The sequence below is a fragment of the Alternaria arborescens genome (genome assembly GCF_004154835.1).
Source record: "Alternaria arborescens strain FERA 675 chromosome Unknown contig_19, whole genome shotgun sequence".
Taxonomy (NCBI): Eukaryota; Fungi; Ascomycota; class Dothideomycetes; order Pleosporales; family Pleosporaceae; genus Alternaria; species Alternaria arborescens.
This window is the reverse complement of record NW_021167874.1, coordinates 167,443-187,334: the sequence shown is the minus strand read 5'-3', so window position 1 is coordinate 187,334 and position 19,892 is coordinate 167,443. Positions and strand designations below refer to the sequence as shown.

At 51.3% G+C, this 19,892-nt stretch overlaps 8 protein-coding genes across 8 annotated transcripts; 3 read left to right on the top strand and 5 right to left on the bottom strand.

Moving 5' to 3' along the window:
• Positions 1 to 1,687: 1,687 nt before the first annotated feature.
• On the bottom strand, positions 1,688 to 2,116 carry AA0111_g7977 (hypothetical protein; the record flags this gene model as incomplete). Its single annotated transcript, XM_028654373.1, has 1 exon — positions 1,688 to 2,116. One exon carries the CDS (start codon positions 2,114 to 2,116, stop codon positions 1,688 to 1,690), a length of 429 nt encoding a protein of 142 aa, XP_028504336.1.
• Positions 2,117 to 2,231: 115 nt separating this feature from the next.
• Positions 2,232 to 2,594, top strand: AA0111_g7976 (hypothetical protein; the record flags this gene model as incomplete). Its single annotated transcript, XM_028654372.1, has 1 exon — positions 2,232 to 2,594. One exon carries the CDS (start codon positions 2,232 to 2,234, stop codon positions 2,592 to 2,594), a length of 363 nt encoding a protein of 120 aa, XP_028504337.1.
• A 556-nt stretch (positions 2,595 to 3,150) lies between these two features.
• On the top strand, positions 3,151 to 4,971 carry AA0111_g7975 (hypothetical protein; the record flags this gene model as incomplete). The annotated part of the gene is made up of 2 exons (XM_028654371.1): positions 3,151 to 3,442; positions 3,497 to 4,971. The coding sequence occupies 2 exons, from the start codon at positions 3,151 to 3,153 to the stop codon at positions 4,969 to 4,971; spliced, it is 1,767 nt and encodes a 588-aa protein (XP_028504338.1).
• Positions 4,972 to 5,603: 632 nt separating this feature from the next.
• Positions 5,604 to 5,946, top strand: AA0111_g7974 (hypothetical protein; the record flags this gene model as incomplete). Its single annotated transcript, XM_028654370.1, has 2 exons — positions 5,604 to 5,843; positions 5,923 to 5,946. 2 exons carry the CDS (start codon positions 5,604 to 5,606, stop codon positions 5,944 to 5,946), a joined length of 264 nt encoding a protein of 87 aa, XP_028504339.1.
• Positions 5,947 to 7,470: 1,524 nt separating this feature from the next.
• AA0111_g7973 (hypothetical protein) lies at positions 7,471 to 11,800 on the bottom strand (the record flags this gene model as incomplete). The annotated part of the gene is made up of 3 exons (XM_028654369.1): positions 7,471 to 11,357; positions 11,413 to 11,665; positions 11,720 to 11,800. 3 exons carry the CDS (start codon positions 11,798 to 11,800, stop codon positions 7,471 to 7,473), a joined length of 4,221 nt encoding a protein of 1,406 aa, XP_028504332.1.
• Positions 11,801 to 12,668: 868 nt separating this feature from the next.
• On the bottom strand, positions 12,669 to 14,608 carry AA0111_g7972 (hypothetical protein; the record flags this gene model as incomplete). The annotated part of the gene is made up of 4 exons (XM_028654368.1): positions 12,669 to 13,742; positions 13,791 to 14,196; positions 14,249 to 14,444; positions 14,503 to 14,608. The coding sequence occupies 4 exons, from the start codon at positions 14,606 to 14,608 to the stop codon at positions 12,669 to 12,671; spliced, it is 1,782 nt and encodes a 593-aa protein (XP_028504333.1).
• A 1,766-nt stretch (positions 14,609 to 16,374) lies between these two features.
• Positions 16,375 to 17,466, bottom strand: AA0111_g7971 (hypothetical protein; the record flags this gene model as incomplete). Its single annotated transcript, XM_028654367.1, has 1 exon — positions 16,375 to 17,466. One exon carries the CDS (start codon positions 17,464 to 17,466, stop codon positions 16,375 to 16,377), a length of 1,092 nt encoding a protein of 363 aa, XP_028504334.1.
• Positions 17,467 to 18,673: 1,207 nt separating this feature from the next.
• On the bottom strand, positions 18,674 to 19,767 carry AA0111_g7970 (hypothetical protein; the record flags this gene model as incomplete). Its single annotated transcript, XM_028654366.1, has 2 exons — positions 18,674 to 19,666; positions 19,720 to 19,767. 2 exons carry the CDS (start codon positions 19,765 to 19,767, stop codon positions 18,674 to 18,676), a joined length of 1,041 nt encoding a protein of 346 aa, XP_028504335.1.
• Between the last annotated feature and the right edge of the window lie 125 nt (positions 19,768 to 19,892).

The following is a 19,892-nucleotide window of genomic DNA, read 5'->3' as shown; positions in this document are numbered from 1 at the left end:
GTCGAGGATCGATCTGGCTTAGTCGGCCCGTCTCATGAAGTCGTCATCACTGACTATCTTGACTTTATTGCCATGATTGATCATTGCCGATTTGACATCAAGGTACCTGAGACAGTAGATCCTGATTCGCCGACATCGACACGGATTCAACGAGCCTTTGATATCCAAAGAACGAACCTGTGTGTGACTTACTATTGTTTAAAGATGGTTCTTCTCCAGAGGTTCTATGAAACAGGAATATCCGAACATCTTGGCGTTAGTGGAACGTCATACTCGCTTGCATTGAGGAGGCTCGACATCGCTAGTGACATGGTCAGGGTACTATCAGAGGTCTCTATCGAATCTCTCAAAGTGAATGGGGAGCCGTGTGTATGTTACGATATGCGTCTTGAAGTATATCTGCTGACAGCTTTGGAGATAGAGAAGATTCGAAGAATAGGAGTGACTCTCCTTGAACTCATCCAGCAAAGTCACAACCCAGCACTTACCGAACGTGCTAAATCATTGTTCTTCACCCTCTTAGATGTCCTTTCGAGACTGGATTCTCGCGTCTCCGAAGAGCTCGATTTCAACCGTGGATTCTGAGCAGGATGCATCGCGATGGCTGTGATCTTTATCGTTGAAGATGAAGAGATTGTGATTGAGTATGATGATCGAACCACAAACGGGTGGACGAAATGACAAGGATGGAGCGCTTTGCCACTAAGATGGCTGCGATGTTATGGGTATGATTTGAAGAGCCAACATGTCTTGCCGAGTTGAACAATGGGAAACTCATTGACAGCTCTAGTGATCTGATGTTGAGATCGCTACAGATTTATTTCAGACCTTCGATAGATCTTCATCAAAAACGATCGCTACTGGCTTCTCTAGGTCATCGTCTTTTGCGATTGTCGCGACCTCAATTTCACACTTGAAGTTACTGAAACTTCTTGCCGGCGACCCCCTTTGAAACATCGTCCCTAGCTCCAGATAGCTACGACCCTTCATCCCAGGGAAGCAAAAGTACATGTAGATAGATGACGGTACTGAAGGAGCGAAGAAGACGAAGGCAACCTTTGCGCCGAGGTTCGCGTTACTGGGGTTGATCAATATGGGCACAAGCTGGGTTACGAGACAGGTTGCGGCCGTGTTTGACATAACGTTGATCGAGTATGTCTTCTGTCGTAGGCGAGCAGTTGGAGTCTCGCCACCGACCGCGTAAGCCACGGCGCCAAGCGTCAGTTAGAACAAGAAATTCCAGAAAGACATGAAGCCAACAACTGCTTGAAGAGCAGTGCGATCGTTCTTCAGTGTTCTAAGACCGCCAACGAGAAGGAGCAAGCAGGTGATCGCGATTGTACCATATACAATCATCGGTCTGCGACCGATACGATCAACAAGGAACAGGGAAACAATGTTGCCGACCAGCTGAATCGCATAGCTAATTTGCGCGATATCCACTGGATTTTCGACTTCAGCATGTGTGAAGTAATACCTCGAGCATGTCAGCATCCGGACCCACCTGTCTCGTCATGATACGTAGACTGGTAAATGGGTATGGTATACCCAGCTGTGGATATAGGTTGGCTTAGGGTATACTCTAGCGTGTGTGTAGGTTAGGTTAGGGTCGCTCTAGTTTGGGTATGGGTTAGGTTGGGTTGGAGTCTGACAAATCAGACCCAACCCTGACCTAACCTATACCCATTTACCAGTTTATTGATACGTACGGTAGATATCCTTGGACGAATTTGGCTCCCACGAACTGCTGGACCATGTATACAAGACACACGATCAAAGTGCGGCGCAAATTCACACCCTTCAAGCATTCGAGGTACGACGCACTTTCGGATTGGAGTGTGCGCTCTCTCTGAACCGCCGCCTCTAGCACCGCGACGACCGCAGCAGCATCGTAGTTTGGGCCGTTGAATTCATGGAGGGCTGCGATGGCTTTCTCATGCTGTCCGTGGAGGATTAACCACGAAGGTGATTCAGGAAGAAGTATCGTGCCAAGGACGACCGTCAGAATCGGGGGTAGCAGCTGCGAGAGGATAGGCATTCGCCATACCCAATCATTGTTGATGGACAATTCACCGTAGCCAACAAGTGCGCAGGACCACTGACCAACCACGATCATAGTATTCTGGGAGGGTGAGTGGCGTTGCTAAGCAACAAAGTAAGCTCAGTCAACTCACCACCAAGGTCAAGCATATCCCTCGCAAATTGTCGGGTACGGTCTCTGCAACGTATACATGAGAAAGTGCATGGCCCAATCCGCACCCAAGGGTGCTGATGAGTTTTCCCCCAATGAGCATCATGATAAAGTTTGCGAACCCTTGAACAAAGATTCCGACGATGCAAAGCAAGCAACAAGCAAGGACTACCTTTCGACGACCAATCTTGTCTGCGATGAAGCCAGCAGCGAAGACAACCACGAAGGTACCAACTGTCGTAGCAGCGTTCAACACTTGCTAGTCGCATACGCTTATCTTAATGGCACCTGTGGCTGTCTCTTAACCGAATCGATCGAGAAATGCAGGGGTTGCGATGATGTTGCCGATCAGAGCAAGTTCAAACCCAAAGTTGACAGGAAGGAGGAAGACAAGCAGGCCTAATTCACGACGGTTAGATAGATGAGTGCGAAAATATGCTCGACATACACCATGCTAGTATTCGCTTCTGTTGCCAAAGATCACTGAACCCTGGGCTCTCATGAATAGTTCGATGGTCAACGGTGTGGACTTGGGCATCTTGACTATGGACGGTCTTTTCTATTGACCCTTGCATCAATGCGCAATACTGGTGTAATCGAATGATGATTATAAGACGTTTTGGAGCCAAACAATAGATTTGAACTAGGTTTCTACACCATTGCTGCCACAGTACTTATAACAACGCGGGGAGGATGCTTGTCTGACCTCATGGCATAGTCTGGTGTAGACTGTAATTCTCCACGGCGAAATGGCAAGACCTCGAATCATGGACATCTGTTACCGAGCACGTGGCAACGGCCCCACAACTGGGATTGTGAGCGGCGGAAGTCTAGCCTTGTTGTGCGATTGGCTGGCGGTGCCGGGCTCCGTGCCATAGTAGGCTAAGCGCTGCGTGATTCTCCGTGGCGAAACAGAATCGCGATATGCGTAAAAGAATTTCTCCATGGAGTAATAAAGCATGACAACAACTTCGGAGCGATGGAGACCGACTATAATCGGCTCGAGCTACATTGCTCGACCCGATCCGGTTCGTTTCGCCGTCTCTCTCAAGTTCCTGAACCTTCGCCCTATTCATCATCCACAGGGAAACCAAAAAGCAATGTTCAGCAACCCGATAATACCTGGATTCGCACCGGACCCTTCTGTCGTTCATGTAGACGGCATCTATTATCTTGCGACTTCTTCTTTTCATTTGTTCCCTGGTATTCCAATCTATGCGTCCACGAATCTGCAAGACTGGAGGCATATCGGTTCGTCTGCTTCTTCGCACTGTTCTGGCATGAGCGCTGGCTGAGGCTTCCAAGGGAATGCAATCAACAGATCCACACAACTCGATCTGCACAATGCGACTACATCTGCGATACCCCTCGATGATGGCAACGTGATGGTAGCATCTGGAGGATTATTTGCACCCACTATTCGACATCACAACGGCACTTTCTACATCGCCTGCACAAACTGCTCCCACGGAAAGGACAACTGGCAAACCGACAATTTCCTAATAACAACTGACGACATCTGGTCCGACAACTGGAGCGACGCGATACCATTTGATTTTTACGGCATCAGTCCTTCACTTTTTTTCGACGACGATGGCCGCGCGTATATCCAGGGCTCATGGATGATGGAGATGGATCGCATGAAACAGCCAAGTTGCACGATCAAGCAGTTTGAAATTGACGTCAGAAGCGGATCCGCACTATCTGAAACACGTGAGATTTGGGGCGGCTTTGCTAAACGAAATACCGAGGGTCCACACATTTACAAAAAGGATGGTTGGTACTATTTACTAGTGGCTGAAGGCGGGACCTTCGAACATCACATGCTGTCCATGGCACGCTCAAGAGATATCTGGGGACCGTACGAATCTTGTCCAAATAATCCCATCATGACTGCGGATGGCAGGAATGAATACGTGCAAAATATTGGCCACGGAGAAATCTTCCAAGATATGAACGGGGACTGGTGGGCAGCAGTCTTGGGTGTACAGGGAGACCAGAACAAGGCGCCAATGGGGCGCGAAACCTTTCTCACAACAGTAGAGTGGCCAGAAGACGGATGGCCCCTTATTGATCAGCCACAAATGTCGTTCAGCACACCGCGCACAGTACAATTAGGTTTCGCTGCGGCACAGCTGATCAAGAAATCGCGATTAGTAAACCCCCACCTGGACGATTTATACCTGCATAAGCCACTGCGGAGTCCCTACAAGAAATCCGGCTCAATAGCGCTCACACCTCATACTTCGACACTCTCCGCCGTAACAGCGCCTTTCGCTTTACTGGCCCGCCGCCAACGAAGCGTAAACGCCATTGCTGCAACGACTGTACTCCTCGATAACGAGGCCACTCATTCAAACGCGATAGGTGGACTAACTGTATACAAAGATCCCCTGCGCCACGCTAGTATTTCCGTCGCCCTGTCCACCCGTCTCATCCACGTCCACTTCGTTGACACGTCCAACGATTACGAGTACACAGCATCGTACCCAGAGCCCGTCTCGCGTTCATCTACAGCTGTAGACCTCCGAATCATCGCTGGCGACGAGCGTTACGCACTCGAGTTCCGCGACCCCGACCGTGACCGACGATGGAAGCAAGTCGACATGGTGGATACGACTATGCTGAGTGCACGGGATTTTACAGGCACAATCATGGGCATCTTTGCACTCAGGGACCGCAATGCGAGTCCGAGTAATAGCCCGCGTGATGACTGTGACAGTGGAAGCGACGTAACGGACCAAAAGGTTACATTTCGAGATTTTGAAGTCAGAGGTTAGCGGGGTATGTTACTTTTGTCTTTTCAAGCAATGGCGCAAGGCGCATGTATGGCGTTTAGTATTTCTAGCTAATCGATACCCATGACGAAGCAAACAAAGAGGGCTCGTTTGCTCGGACAAATCGAGCGCCGCATTACATTGATGTACGACCCTAAATATGGCGGCGCCTCGGTAGCTTCGATGGCTTGGCCCTAGGCGGAGTGGATGTACGCTGACATGTACGAGAGCTAAGGGCGGAGTGGGTTCCAAACTATCATTCCGCCGCCGTTTGAAGCGTCATGCACCTACTTTGGCATTTTAGACTCAAAACCACCGTCATAACGAAGCTTCATGCATTGAAGACAGAGTCTTCACTTCGATTGGCCTTATTGCAGGTTCAAAGGAATACATAGGCAGATCCCAACTGTATCACGACTCTATTAGAGGCTGCATCTCTCGGTGTGCACAGTGTTCCGAAGAAACATCGCAAACACCGTAATTATACCGTCAACACGATCACTTTTTTCAAAGGAGGGCGGCACAATTTCGAACATCAAATCTATATAAGCTGTCAACATGTGTTCCCAGTATTCCGCAACACAACATTTTTCCTATCAACATTACCACTTTGTTCCACTACCCAGGGTCCAACTATGGTTTCTTTTAGCATCATCGGCTTAGCGGCCGCTTTGACTATACTCGCATCTCCCATTGTCGCTACCCCTGCACCACAATTCAGACCAAACTCAGGTTGTCGGCTCATTAGTAAGACTTCAGGACCATCCCCTGAATGTAGATTGCCAACCGCAGAATGCGGCTTTGGTCAATATGTAGGGCGCACTGAAGGAGGAAGCACAAATACTGCTCCTGGGATCTGCAAGGCCTGGACTAATGTATGTCTCAATTCCCTTGTGGCAAACCCACGTGTACTTCAGCCCTCCTATATCCCATTCACTAACGTAAGCTTTCTAGTGGGAGTGCTGCACGCGAAGCTAGGGAATTCAGGTTTGAATAGCTAATAGGAAGATATATGACATAATAACAAGCTCAGAACCGAACTATTAGCAAATCGGTGACATATCGTGTACGGCCATACCTCCTTATCGATGCCTGGCCTCTATCTTCTGTGCCCACCACAAATCACGCCATATAGCACACAAGGAAAAACTCTTCTTTCCTCGAACAGCGACTTTTGTCAGTACGCGACTCAGAAAACAGTCAGACTCTAAGCCCGACGGACTCATTCTCGGTGGACCTTGTTGCGAAATCACGCCTTCGTCAGCCATGCAAAAGGGCCAAGCGGAGTAAATTTCCCCTTGGGACGCCATGGCGCCCCACTTGGCTTGTACATCAGCCGAAATGAACCTTCCTCGGTGCCGCACTCGTTCTCGCACTACCCAGCAAGGGTGCCCTATCAACGTGCCAGGGTGCTTAGGCGAAAGGATCTATGCGCTCGGTGTCTTTTGCCACGAGACTAGGCATCCAGGTCGAGGCATTCCACACTTTTGGAGCTAATGATGCGACTTGCCTCGGTAAACCTTGTAAGGCTGACAGATGACTATACACGATGTGGTAGACAATTGAAATAGACAAAAGTGTTACAATTATACTGCCCGCGAAAGCACCAATCTGATGGTCGTGGTGAAGCATGTCTCTGGCACCAACAGCCTGCTGACAACATCTCTCTTGTTGGAAACAATAGTAATCTGTAGCTATCACTCGATCTGATCAGAAAAACTAGGCCTGATTTATCGATGAAGCAAATGAGCTACTGGCTTACAAAACGATCATCATGAACACCCAGGTGACTTGCCAAGGAAATTCCTCTCGCATACATGCCACAACAATACACACAACGGAGCTCTGTCCCATCACCTGATGGACAAACTAAACGCCTGAGGCTCTATGTTCTTGACTTACCTCCTATGGCTCCAACGAAAGTCTCACATGACTTGGTGGTTGGATTGGACTTCTTGGACATTGCACCACTCTGCAAAATCCCATGTCATACGCTATCAGAAGCTATAGCCATAGTTGGTTTCCTTCAACACCTAATCAGTTTCCTGAGTGCATTCGAGTGCTATAGAGCACAACTCCTTGCGCAGCCGTACGCAGCACTTCTTTCAGTGTTATGAGCCACCCTTACTTCACCATCAAGCCGTACTCTCAGGAGTGGATGACCCTTGCCAGAGGTAGGAATAGCTACGTGATCGTCACCAGGTACCAAAGATGTTTTAGATTACACGATCGTAAACATTACTATTAGACCCTTCTCATCCTCTCCCCCCGCCATCCCACCAATACATGAGTCTTCGCTCATACCGGCACACCCATATACCCAATCCCTCAATCCAATCGTACACAATCCGTCTACCCAAAGAAGATTTATAATGAATCCGGCGAACGAGAAAGAAAAAGAGAGATAACAAGAAAGAAGAACAAGGAGAACAAGAACAAGAAGAACGAAAAAGGACGAGATGGAATCGAATACACATGGCACAAAAAGTACTCATTCACACCTTACCCCACCACTTGATCCCTCCCTATCCCCCCAATCGACATCATCGACTCCTGCGCAAGTTCATCCGCAGGCGGCACCTCCTCGGCCGCCACCTCTCCATTCGACCAAACCACGCCTTCAGCCTCCGAGTCCTCAACAGCACCCGGTCCCTCCTCAACGTCCTCATCCGTAACATCGTGGAACCTGGCCTGCTCAACCGTTGTAAGAAGCGGCCCAGCAACATCCATACCATGGTCATGATGATGACGATCGGCAAACCCATTGACCAACCCCCCATTCGCCATGATCCCCCCATGTTGTTGATGTTGATGATGTGAAGTACTCTCTCCAACGCCAACAACCTCTCCGCCAATCCCCAACCCCCTAACCGCCCTCCTCATACTCTCCAACCTAGCCCGCTCCACAACCACCATCTTCCTCGCCAACTCCCTCAGCGCATTCTTCCCCGTCTCAACCCTATTCTCCTGCCAGCTCGCCAACTCCTGCGCAACAACCTGCTGCGTGTACCGGAGTTCGCGGCCCCAATCCTCCAATTCGCCTCTACTCTTATCCATCTTGTCCTGCGCATCGCGCTGGACACGGGAGCGAGCGTCGTCCAGCAGGCCCAGGGGCCAGCGGTCGCTGCGGCGAACAGACAGGTTGTGGCGGTCGATGGATTTCTGCGTCGCTGCCATTTGGGTAATGATGGTGGAAGGGCGGGATAAGGCGGTTAGGATGGCGGTGATGGTTGAGGAGATGGCGTGCATGGAGTAATAGAATCCTGACATGGGACTTGCGTCGCTCTGTTTTAAACACGCTGTATACCGGTCCAGTGCCTTGAGATGGGCTTCCGGTAAAAAGGTAAGCGAATGCATAGCCGTGTTCGATATCTTTGCTGCATCGTTGAGATCACTAGCGCTAGCCCGGACTTTGTTTGCGCGCCGCAGCACACTCCTTGACGCATGATGTAGCGCCCGGATGTTTTCCCGCATGTGCTGGACAAAGAGTTCCACTTCCCTTACGTCGTATATAGGCGCATACTCTTCTCTCAACCGCTCAACGCGCAGTTCGGCTTTCCGCGCGGAGCGCTCGGCTAGCATCGACGAGTCGATGTCAGGCACCAAGAAGAATTCCCAGACCATTTCGTGCGTGGAGAAGGTGGGATGACGCAGCAGGATTTTGAGAAACGCATCGAGGCGTAACTGCATATCCCGCAGAATCGACCGCGAAGGTCTCGACGGAATCAGGTAAGGGGATGCTAGGTTATGTATGACAGGTAACCAAGACGCAGGATGTTCTTGTGCGAGCCATTTCGCAAGATTCTCGAAATCCTGCGACGATCTACGACAAGTTGTCACGGTAATGGTCTTGTTGTCATTGGGCGCACCGGATTTCAAAACGAGGCGGACTGTTCCGTCTTCGACAAAAAAGGAGCGAACGACGGTTGTTGTGCGACCATCTGGACCGGCTTCGTTTGAGAGGAGAACCAGATCGTCGATGCGGTTTCGGACGTCGTCGTCTTTGGCGAGTTCCACGGCGGTGAGGCCACGGGCGTCTCTGTAAGAAAGGTCTACTCGGGGGTCTTGGAAGAGCACTCGCACCATGTCCGTTCGGCCGTATTTGCTAGCTACCATGAGTGGTGTGAACTGTCGATCGTTTGTCGCATTGGCATCGGAATCGCAGCGGTACAGTAGCTTTGCTGCTAGTTGAGGGTCTGTGATGATGTGTAGCAGGCTGTTTCCCTTGTTGTCGACGTGCTCGTCAAGATGTAATGGTTGTCCGTCATCCTGATAGTGAGTTGCGGCGAGCAGTGCTTTATCGACCATGTCGTGGTACTCATCGTGATCGTATGCCCTAGCCAAAGCGAAGACCGGTGTCTGGCCGTTCTTATCTTTCAGCTGCCAGGGCAAGAGATGTCCGATGCGGTCTATAAGTCGAGGTTGATTGAAGAGATAATGTGCCACGCATCTACCTTTCGCGTCTGGTTTGGAGAGAAATTCTTTCAGTGCCTGGGGACTGGGGCTGTTGTCCAGGATGTAGTTGAGAATCGTGTCTGTCGTTCTAGTATGGCCCAGTTGGATTGCTGCACTCAACAAATTGGTGCCTTCGTTGTTGTAGTCTTCAAAGACATAAGAGGGAGTGTAGTACTCGGTAAGACTAAGCAGATATTGCAATGCTTTATCCTGATTGTTTTCAATCGCCATCATCATCACTGACTCACCGTCGGGCCCTTGTGTCATGGTGAGCTTTTCTATCGAAACGTCGCCTTCGATAGCGCTAACCCGGGAGTCGAGGGTTGTACGAGATCGGAACGACCGTGCTGAGCCACTCGACATACTCCTAGTGTCCATGGATACCCTCTTCTTCATCTTCGGTCTGCCAGGCAGTGGTGGTGTTTGAGCGCGCTGGAAAGGGAATATGTGTGCCAGGGGACCATCTTCATGCGCACTCTTGTCGCGAGATATGCTTCGCCGTCGTGATGAGTATTCATCGTCCCCGTTCAAGGTAGTGCCTCCTACAGAATGCAAATCTGATAAACTTGCAGCAAACCTGAGTTGACGATTTCTTGGTGGGGTATCGCTCTCATCCGAGAAGCTATCCAGATCTGGATTGAACGATCGATCGGGCTCCAGTATACCCTGCATTGTTTCAAGATCACCAGATTTCGTGGCCTGCCACAATGCCCGATTCCGTCGGCTTGCTCTTCGTAGACCGCCTGAGTCTGTCGTCAGGTAGGAAAGGACAGCCTCGAATGTGCTGAGTGCATAGCCCATCTCCCCGCTCTCGACGTCGTCAATGAAGATGAAATGTCGCATATATGAAAGTCGTGCCTGCAGATGCCGTACAGGCGCTCTTATCACTACTATGAGCAACAGCGACACAAGTGTATCCGCGTTGATGGTAAGAAGATGATCTTGCTTCTCCGACATCTGCTCTCCGTTTGTCATGACCTTCTCCTGCGATTCATCCGGCATTGTAATGTGCTTCTGTACGCTGAGAAGTATTTCCAACATCTCTTGTGGACTGCCCGCAACACCCATCTTCTTGAACATATCGACAGCCTTGGAAAGTCGTATAGCTAGTTCTTGCTTGCCTTTGCGGCCATGGCCGATGTCGATGCCGACCTGCGATATATCAATATCCACCATTTGTCGCGTGCGGCGCTCGAGGTCGGTGTCTTCTAGTAGCCGTATTTCTTGTATTCGCGGGAAGAGGATTGTGTGGTGTACTTGCTCGGCGATATATCGTTCAATCATGCGCTCCACGATGGGACCCGTCAAGTCGGTTGTGGCGCCCAATAATGACAGTTGCTGCTTATCTACCATCTGGAAGAGGTCAATGGCCGCTGTTACTGCGGTTTCTAGCGATCTCCGCATTTGGTCTTCTTCGTCGCTAATCTCCAGATTTGAGACAAACCCATTCGTGCCGTGTGACATGCTACTGTGTATAGAGAAAGGTGTCGTCTCTCTTGAGGACACTGACCCACGTCTTCGGGAACTCATGGACGATCGCCGCGACCTCTGTGATGGTGTCGCTGGCAAAGGCTTCTCAAGCTCCTTGCCAAACTCCTTGAACAGCCTCTCCAGCCCTGGTTGCATTTGACGTGCAATCATTGGGAAGTGGTTCAACAGGTCGCTGAAGGACTTGACTTCCTTCTTCCGAGGCATGGAGGAGCTGGCGCCTCCAGACGGGCCCGCTGCGACCGGTGGTCCTGCTCCTGGCCCTGCTCCTGGCCCTGCTCCTGCATCCTGCTTGGGCTGAAGTGTAGCGGGTATTATTGGGTTCGCATCGAAGGTGCCTATGAGGGGCCGGGATATAAAATAGACGAGCCATGGCTGGGCATCGAAGGAGTCGGGGTAGAAAATGGTATCGCTCAAGAGCTGCGCCTGGTTGAGTGTCTTGAATCCTGTGTCATGTCAGCACTTGCAAGTCATTCCGTGACACACGACGTGTATGCGCACCTTTGTTGCTATAGATGAAGGCATCCTTGACTATCACCGTCCGGCCATTTGCGGTGGTAAACTGCTTCGCCTTCCCCCGCGTTTCCCTGAAACTACCCGAGTCCTTGGGGTGATTGTTCGGCCCCACTCCGCCCGGTACGCGCAGCACATGGCTTGCGAGGAAGTCTTCGGAACCGCTGAGGTCGATGTACGAGGTGTTTGATTCCTTGTCGCGCGATGTGAGGAGGACTTCGGTGGTGGGAACGAGAAGGACCTATGTCATGCGGGGTCAGTTTTATGTCTCCCTGTACACTGTTATGTATCGTACGTGGTGCTGGGCTGGCTGGCACTGGCTGGGGAGTGCACTACGGAAGAAGGCCCGTAAGAAGGGATTCAGCACGGGAGGCATTCAATCGACATAAACAATCGTCTGGAGGTGTTTCGGCATGCGCGGAGCATGCGGATTGGCAAGGACGGCCACGCGATCTGGTGTAGACGTCAAAGTGGCTGTCGTGGTGAATAGGAGCCTGGTGCGATGATTCGGAATGCGATGGATGGCGGAGGCGAGGAACAGCGACGGGAGCGTATACGGCGGGGGCGCAAGGAGCGAATGTAGTGCACGCTTCGAGGCTAATGCACAAACAGGCGATAGACAGCAGAGGGCTCGCAAACAATTGGGATGATGGCTGGTACCAGAGGCTCCAGGTCCATTGGCTTGTGAAGGTGAGCTGATGCTAGCCCGCCCTCGGTTAGCGCTGAACGCGACTCTTTCGTCATCGCTCCCGCTCTTCCCCAGCTTTGTATCACCACGCCACGTCGGCACAAATCCACAGGGGATGCAGGTAGGCGCGTCAGTGCTCTAGTGTACGCGCTTTTCAAGGTCACCATCGACGACAATGTTTGTCGATGGTCTCGAAGCGCGTTGCAGTCATCGCTACGCCACGCTGTGTCTCGATTGCTGTCATACAGGGCACGCGGATTGTCAACAAGACAAACGCTATCAGCGATAAGCACTGCTTGATTACAGGCACATGTCCTCATATATGTCACCACTACATCTCTAGCTTATGAGGGGTGGTTCCAGGGACCTCTAACGGAACCCTCGCAACACCACAAACGACAATTTGTCACAACCCATACCAAAACATACGAGCACTAACACAAAAGGAAGGTTTGGATATTATCGTATTTCCGCACTCAGCGACGTGCTTTTATCTATCATTCGCTAATAGCCTATCAAAAGAAAATGGACAAGAAAGAAAAAAACATGCTCACGTCTACTTGGTACTCTTCTTACAAAGCTTGGTACCATAGTCCATAACACTCCAGTTCTCCGTACCGGGCGTCGTCTCAGTAAAGAAGACACCCTCGGGATCATACTTCTGGCGTATCTTCAACAATCTGGGGTAGTTGCTTCCCCAGTACGCTTCCTGCCAGTTCGGCTCATTGAGATCGCCCTCGTTCACATAACTCGCACCAGCGGGACTCACATCCCGGAGTCGCTTACCCAGGACATTGGTGTTGAAGTTCTCGCGTTCCTTCCTAACGTCCCAGGGCTCGTTGCCTGTCATCATAACGTTGGTGATGACGAAGCTACTGGCGTTGCGCCACGTGGGGTGAATAGCATTGTCGACCTTGGGATAAGCGTGGCCGGGGTTAACAATGTGACCGACGTTGAAACCGAGTTGGGTGGGCTCGGGCATGGCGGCGTAGATGAGAGCGTCGGCGATATCGTCGCCGTGGGCGCTAATGTCGGATTGTGTAAAGAGGCGGCCGCCGACGACGGATTGTTGGTTCGGGGGCTCGTCTTCGAACATGTCAATGTAGAACTCGAAGAACGTGGGGAAGGCGCGAGTGTGGGTGTCGTAAGGCACTTTAGCTGCGTCTAGCTGCTCGTATAGTGGGGCGAGGACCTTTCCAAGCTGCTCTTCGTTCATGTTGGGACCGACGAAAGGTGCAATGTGGAGGCGCTGAGGGCCAGGGCCAAGCTCAAAGTACACGAACATGCCATGCTCGCTGTAGTGGTTGGCCAGGTTGTGGAAGATGTGAACACCCTTGGCGAACAGCTCAGTGTCGTTGGTGTGCGTGGAGTTGATGTTGAGGATCGTGCCAGCAACAGGGACTTCCGGGAAGGTCTTGACAGTGATGGAGATGACGACAGCAAAGGAGCTGGGGCCGCCACCCTTGAGAGCCCAGAAGAGGTCCGAGTTCTCCTTTGCGTTGGCGGTCACGAATTTACCCTCGGCGGTGACGGCGTCGAACGAGAGGACGTTGTCAGCGCCCATGCCGTAGATTCCGGAAAGAGGGCCGTGGCCGCCTCCTTGAATGTAACCTCCGGCCCAGCCAACAGTCTAGGATATGTTAGTGATGGTTTCAGACGTCCGGATCGATACACATACTGGGCACTCTCCACCAACGATGACCACCTTGGGACTCTGAGCAAAGCATTGCTTGTACAATTCACGGCCTTGTACACCGGCACCAACAATGGCAGCACTACCTGTCCAGTCACCAGGCCCAGTGTACTTCTTGAGGAACTTGACATCCTTGAAGCTGTGGGTGTTGATGATGAGTGCGCCGTAACCGGTGGAACGACCCATGAAGTCGTGACCAGTGTTTCGGATAATCAGACGGAGGTTGCGGTCTCGTGCGAACTTCACACCAGCTCGGATCTGCTGCTTTGTAGTAGCCATGATGACGTACTTTCCATAGAAACCACGTGTGCAGGTTCCTGATGGATCGTCAGTTGGCATGCAGGTGTTGTTCGTCTTGAAAGGCCAGAGCTCGGCGATGGGGTGGTCGGTCCTGGCATTGCGTTAGTATCAACGTTCATATCCCTTGGGAGGGTTGATCATACAGCCATTGCTCGTTGCCCCAGTTGGCCTGAGTGTCCGCACACTTCGCCGCATCGTACACACTGGTGCCGTTCTCAAAGTTCTTGTAGCAGACAGCACCGGGTGGGATGGCGAGCTGAAGCGCGCCTGAGACGGTCTGGTTGAGCTTCTCCCAGTCTGCATTGGTCGGCCAGCAAGCGTTGTCGGAGTAGCATTTGCCTAGAATGCAGTGATTAGCATGCATTCGAAGAAGAAGTAAAAGGCGGTAGTAGCTTACATTGGTAGTCAACACCATCGACCTTCTTGACTTCACCAATCCATTTGGCGCCCAAGACACCATTGGTCGCCAACAGCAGAGAGGCGAACAACGAGAAGCGACCCATCTTAACGGAAAGTTTAGTACAAAGTCGATCAACTGGATCCAAAGTACCAGTGGGATGCCCAACTATTTATTTCCATCGTAGCTCGAGGGACCTCTACAGTCCCTTGCTTTAGCCTAGTACTCCTGCTTCTCTACACTGGGGCTAGAGCTTCATCAAAGACACGGGACGCCCTGCAGCACGGCCAACTGCCTTGAAATTGGACTAATACCAGCAGTAGTCAAGAACGACTTCTCCTAGACTGCGTACCGTCTTCCAGGCCAAGGGTACCTGGAAATATGCAAGCCACACTCAACAGCGGGAGAAGAACTACAATAGGTAATTAACTCGCCCTAGAACGGATCGTCGGTACCGGGCCGCTGGGAGGCCACAGACTAGTTGGCATGATTGGAGTGTTTCTATTCATCCGGGTAATGTTGGGGGCCTGGTAGACTGTGTGCCAAGACAATGGTGCTCCTATAGCTTTTTCTGTTCGCCACGAGGTTGATTTCAGGGACTGTCTATCATCTCGTGATTGCCACGTTGTTCATGCTGGCGAGGCTGTTATGAACTGCCGGAGCGATACGCTGTACTCGGGTGCATGTCCGGTGTGGTGGTGTTCTTGTGTAGCCGTGGGCCTCTGCTAGCCAAGCCGGTACGATCTAAACGTTCGACTATTATAGCCGCGCATGAGGGATCTCGCGTGGCGATAGTCGCAATATGCCCCGTAAGCATTGAATCTGGAATCCAATCAGGAATGATTGCAATGCTGTTTCGTTCAAGGCATGCAATCAACGCGCGCTTACGTTCATATATAGAACAACGGCAAGTATCTCTCTTGTCAGACGCAGATACATCTTGGGAGTCCCCTGATCTACAAGAGAAAATATCCGCGCTTATGGGTTCAAACGATGGGGTACCATTCGATATTGGACGAACGATGCGGCGCAGTTCAAGAGCCTCGTCTGTAGGATTTAAGTTTTCGGTTGCATCGACCGTACCATGCAGTAAATTTAGCCTCGGAATAGCAGCTCTCTTCGAAATAGTCTCCGCATGTCCCCGCGGTTCGCAACTCCACTTTGAGTCGGGGGGCAAGGGTCCAGCGGCTAGCTTCCGGAGAAGCGCGATTGGGCCCTGCGTATCCCGCAAGTGCTTGACCAGCCGCTCCAAAGTCTTCTTTCGCTCAGGGATGGAGCTTTAGAAATACCATCGGCGTTTCCTGCGGTCGTTCTCTGTCGTTCTAACGGAGGCGATGAGACGACGGCCATCTAGCTGATCGTCGTGATCGTCGATAGTAGCGCCGGTTCCATGAGTCCGCAGGTCCGGGAGACAGGACATGACACGCATCCGAGCCGTGCCTTGGTTCTGAACTAGATTCAACGCTAGCATCTCTCGTTCGGCACGTATTCCATGTGAAAGCCAGCAACGAGGCTTCTTCACTACAGCCACCATCGGCCGAGGTAGGTGCTCACCTCCACATTTGGAGGTTGGAACTTGAGAGGCAAGGTTTCGCTGCCAAAACAATCTCCCCTGCTTCCTGCTTCGGACCCAAACCTTTGCTCAACGTACCGCTTCGTCCGCCAGGCGAGTTTCGATATGTCTGCCGGTCTCGTAGCTCAGTATTTGCAATGCCGGGAAGTCATCTCGAATTCGACTCCGGGTGACCCTGCTCGCTCCTGCGATCTGGGAAGTACCATCTTCCAGCTTTACCAACTTCTTCACGAAGCACTGTTGTGGCGCACGGTCTACACCGCAGTCAGAAGTATCTCGTCCTTGCTTTGCATCTTCAGTCACCTGCCACGCCTCTTGGTGGAAATTCTCTTCATAAGTACCCCAAATGAGAACCTCAAGTAAAGGACATCGATGATGCGCCCATTGGAAGAACCGTGTAGCGAACTCTTGATGAATTTCGCAAATATGCACTTGAGGAGTGGGTGGACGAACAGTCCTAACTCGGTCCTGGTAAAGATGTAGGATCTTGAGATTCTTGAGTCTTTCGATTGGTTCCTAAGATAGGTCATGAACGCTGCAGTAGGCAATACCGGGAAGCAGTCTGAACTCACCAGAATCTTGATTACGTAGGAAAACCTTTTCTCCGCCTCACTTCTAGGAATATCGAAGTCATAGAAACACAAACCGAGTTGTTTCAAGGCACTAAAGTGACTGCATATCTGTTGAAGCTCTGGTTCAACTATAAAAGGAAAGTGCTCGTTATCCCCCTCACGATATAGATCTAACAGTGAAAGCGTTTTGAGCCTGGGATGCAGCGGCCACAGATATGGTGTAGCATCTGGTGTATCCTGGGGGTCCAGAGATACACTGTGGAGGCCATTGATGTGGAGACGGAGGTGCTGAAGACTTTGGTTCTTCAAAAACAGCGCTCGTGCGTTCTCTCCTGCAGTTTCATCGAAATGTTCTGGGGTGCGTATTCCGAAATCCGTCAGGTTCCGTAGTTCGCATGAGCTGGATAAATGTTGCAGTAGATCCAATTTGCAGCCTGAGAGAGCTAGCTTAGTCACTCGCGACAAATCGAAGACGTAAGGGAGGGCAGAATCGAACGTGTCAGGCATGCAACCATCAAGCATGAGTGTGCGCGCTACAATCTTCTGGTCTCCAAATGCACTGATGTTGTGACCATCGCCCCAATATCTATGCACTTCCAGGGTCCATCCCTCCAGGAAAAGTATCGAAAGCGAATCGAGCGTAGGTAGTGCTAGAGCAAACTGCGCAAACTTATGTGTCTGGTCGTTTTGTCCGCGGAAAGCAACAGTAACGCGACGCGTTTTCGGGGATATGAGCTTGCGGGAGTCACCACGCAACACGTGCAGACTGTCGATAGACTGTTGGTGCTCTTTGAGGAGACTTACCAGGCTCGGGTACATACCATCATAGTTCCAAGCAACGTAACTGTGTATCTGTCAGTCTACTAATCTGCTGTAATCACATCGGATTCTATGTCAACAATGTCTGCTGGTGAGTCAACATGTCCTTGGGCAGGGGTTTGCCTCCATGGCTTCGATACGATGACTATGCGACCGTGACTTCCCAGCAGACTGTAAATTTCCAGCGGGATGTGACTTTCCAGCAAATGGTCAGCTTACCGAAACTCTCGGAGCTTGTTGGAGGGGATATCTTGCAGAATCCCTGACATCAAAGTATTTCTGGTTGCTTCATCCATCGGACAATCCGTAGATGAGACGGATCCAAACTCCCATGGCAGTAAGTTGAGTAGGCTCAAGCTTCGTGTATGCACCAAATGCTTTCGTGCGCCAGAATCAACGCATTGACGGAATAGAGCCAGTTGGCCATCATGAGCACGAACTTCGAGCACAACCTTCCTGTACAAGTACTCTGTGGCGATGCGATTCCAGCTCTTTGAAGTCAGGCAAAGCGCCTGTAGATCGGTGTAAAGTGAGAGCTGATGGACTAAGTCAGCGACCGATCAACTGCTGCGCCAGGCAGATGTCGTGAATGCGGGGTTCGCACATAACCCAGTATAATCCGCTTTACATCTTCAACGAGCTCAACTCTGGAAGAAGGGTTGCTTATGTAGCTGCTCATATTGCGAGGGGTGAGGCGGAAAACTGCGTAATGTATGGAAGCATGAGCTGGGGATGGAGTGCGGGGATGTGTCATGTGACTTCGTGTTAGCGACTTAAAGGCGTATTGAGTGGGTACCGCGAGGACGTACAACTGATATGGCAGTCACGACTATGCCGCACGCACCACATCACAACTTCCTCAATACGCCCCCCTTCTTACATCACTGCAGCCCGGCATGCACTCTCTGGTGACCAAAATCTAGCCGTTCATATTGGAGTGTGTTGACTGACCTCAAATCTCTCAGTGCAATATCGATACATTTTGGTGAGCTTGTCCTGCCGCCAGTGCAGCATACTACCTACCTACGCTTCAACAGTGACGACGCCGGAGGGTTTTCTCACAGTATTCCTATAAGCAACATAATGCAGGTTCAGCTGTATTCGAGGAGAGAACACGTACGATCTCACGATGAGTCCAATTGTCTCATTCTCATGTTCTGATATCATCTAGGGTATACGCACATGCTTTCCAGGACCCAAACATTACCTATTGTGCATTTGGCCTAAACACCGGCATCCCATTCTTCTTGCCCCAACCCCAGACCTTGCCATTCAGATCTGGCACCATGATCAACCAAACAATCGTCGCGATCCAAGCTCCTATCGTATCAAGAACCACATTGTTCCTCTGACTACCCGATATAGAGCCCCAACGCATCAAATGCACCAACCAATTCGTAGGCGTCATGAAATCGCCTCCTTCGAGTCCTTTGATGGCTGCAGTCGCAGCTTCCAGCTCAGTCTGCTTGGGATCTGAAGACTCTAACTCGAAGCTCACGGGATGCTTGGTCTTGTTCTCGTTTTCGAAGCCAGGAGATAGTATACTGCCCGGAAAGACGACATGAATGTCGACATCGAAAGGCGCGGGTGTGACGCTAGTGGTGCCTGCCTTAGAGCGGCGCGCTGCGTTGTAGAGTTGTACCTCTGAACGGAGACCGTCGGCAAGGGAGCGGATAGCGGCTTTGGCGGGAGAGTAGGCGGAGTAGCCTGCTATGTTCATGAAGGCGAGTGCGGACGAGGTCATGATGAATTTGCGAGGCGGTTCCGGTGCAGAGGCCTTTTCTTGCGGCTTGTACGGCACTTCGGGGTAGAACCACGCCTGGAGTGTCTTGTGTGCCATGTACGCCGAAGCGAAATAGTTGAGTTCCATCTGTCTCCTCAGCGTCTCAGTGCTCGTCTCGATAAACAGGCCTGGTACTGAGGACCCCGCGATACACCACACGATCTCCGGCATACGTCCATTGTTCCAGGCCGTTGCTTCCTTGAGTATCCGGGCGTTCTCAGCCTCGGAGGTTACGTCGGCGGCGATGTAAGTGAAGCGTTGGGTGGTGGGGTTCTTTGCATGGGCTTTTGCGTGTGTGAGGGCTGTCTCGAGGTTCTTCGCTGTGCGTGCGACGAGGATGAGGTTTGCGCCGCGGGCGGAGAGGAGACGAGCGATCTTGCTACCCATCCCCTGGGATGAACCGGTGAGCAGAACCGTCTATATTCACTGTCAGTATGTAAGCGAGCTAGACAAGGTGATGCATTGCTTACTCTCCCCTCTACAGGGAATTGATTGCCTTTCCAGAATGCGAAACCCATGATGTCTGCGCTTATTATTCCGACAAGCACCAGGAGTATGATGGTGGCCCCTAATAGCAGTTGCGACATGGGGATTGAGACTTGTCGTTTACCGACAGGTGGTAATTGGCGCGCCTGAAATCTGA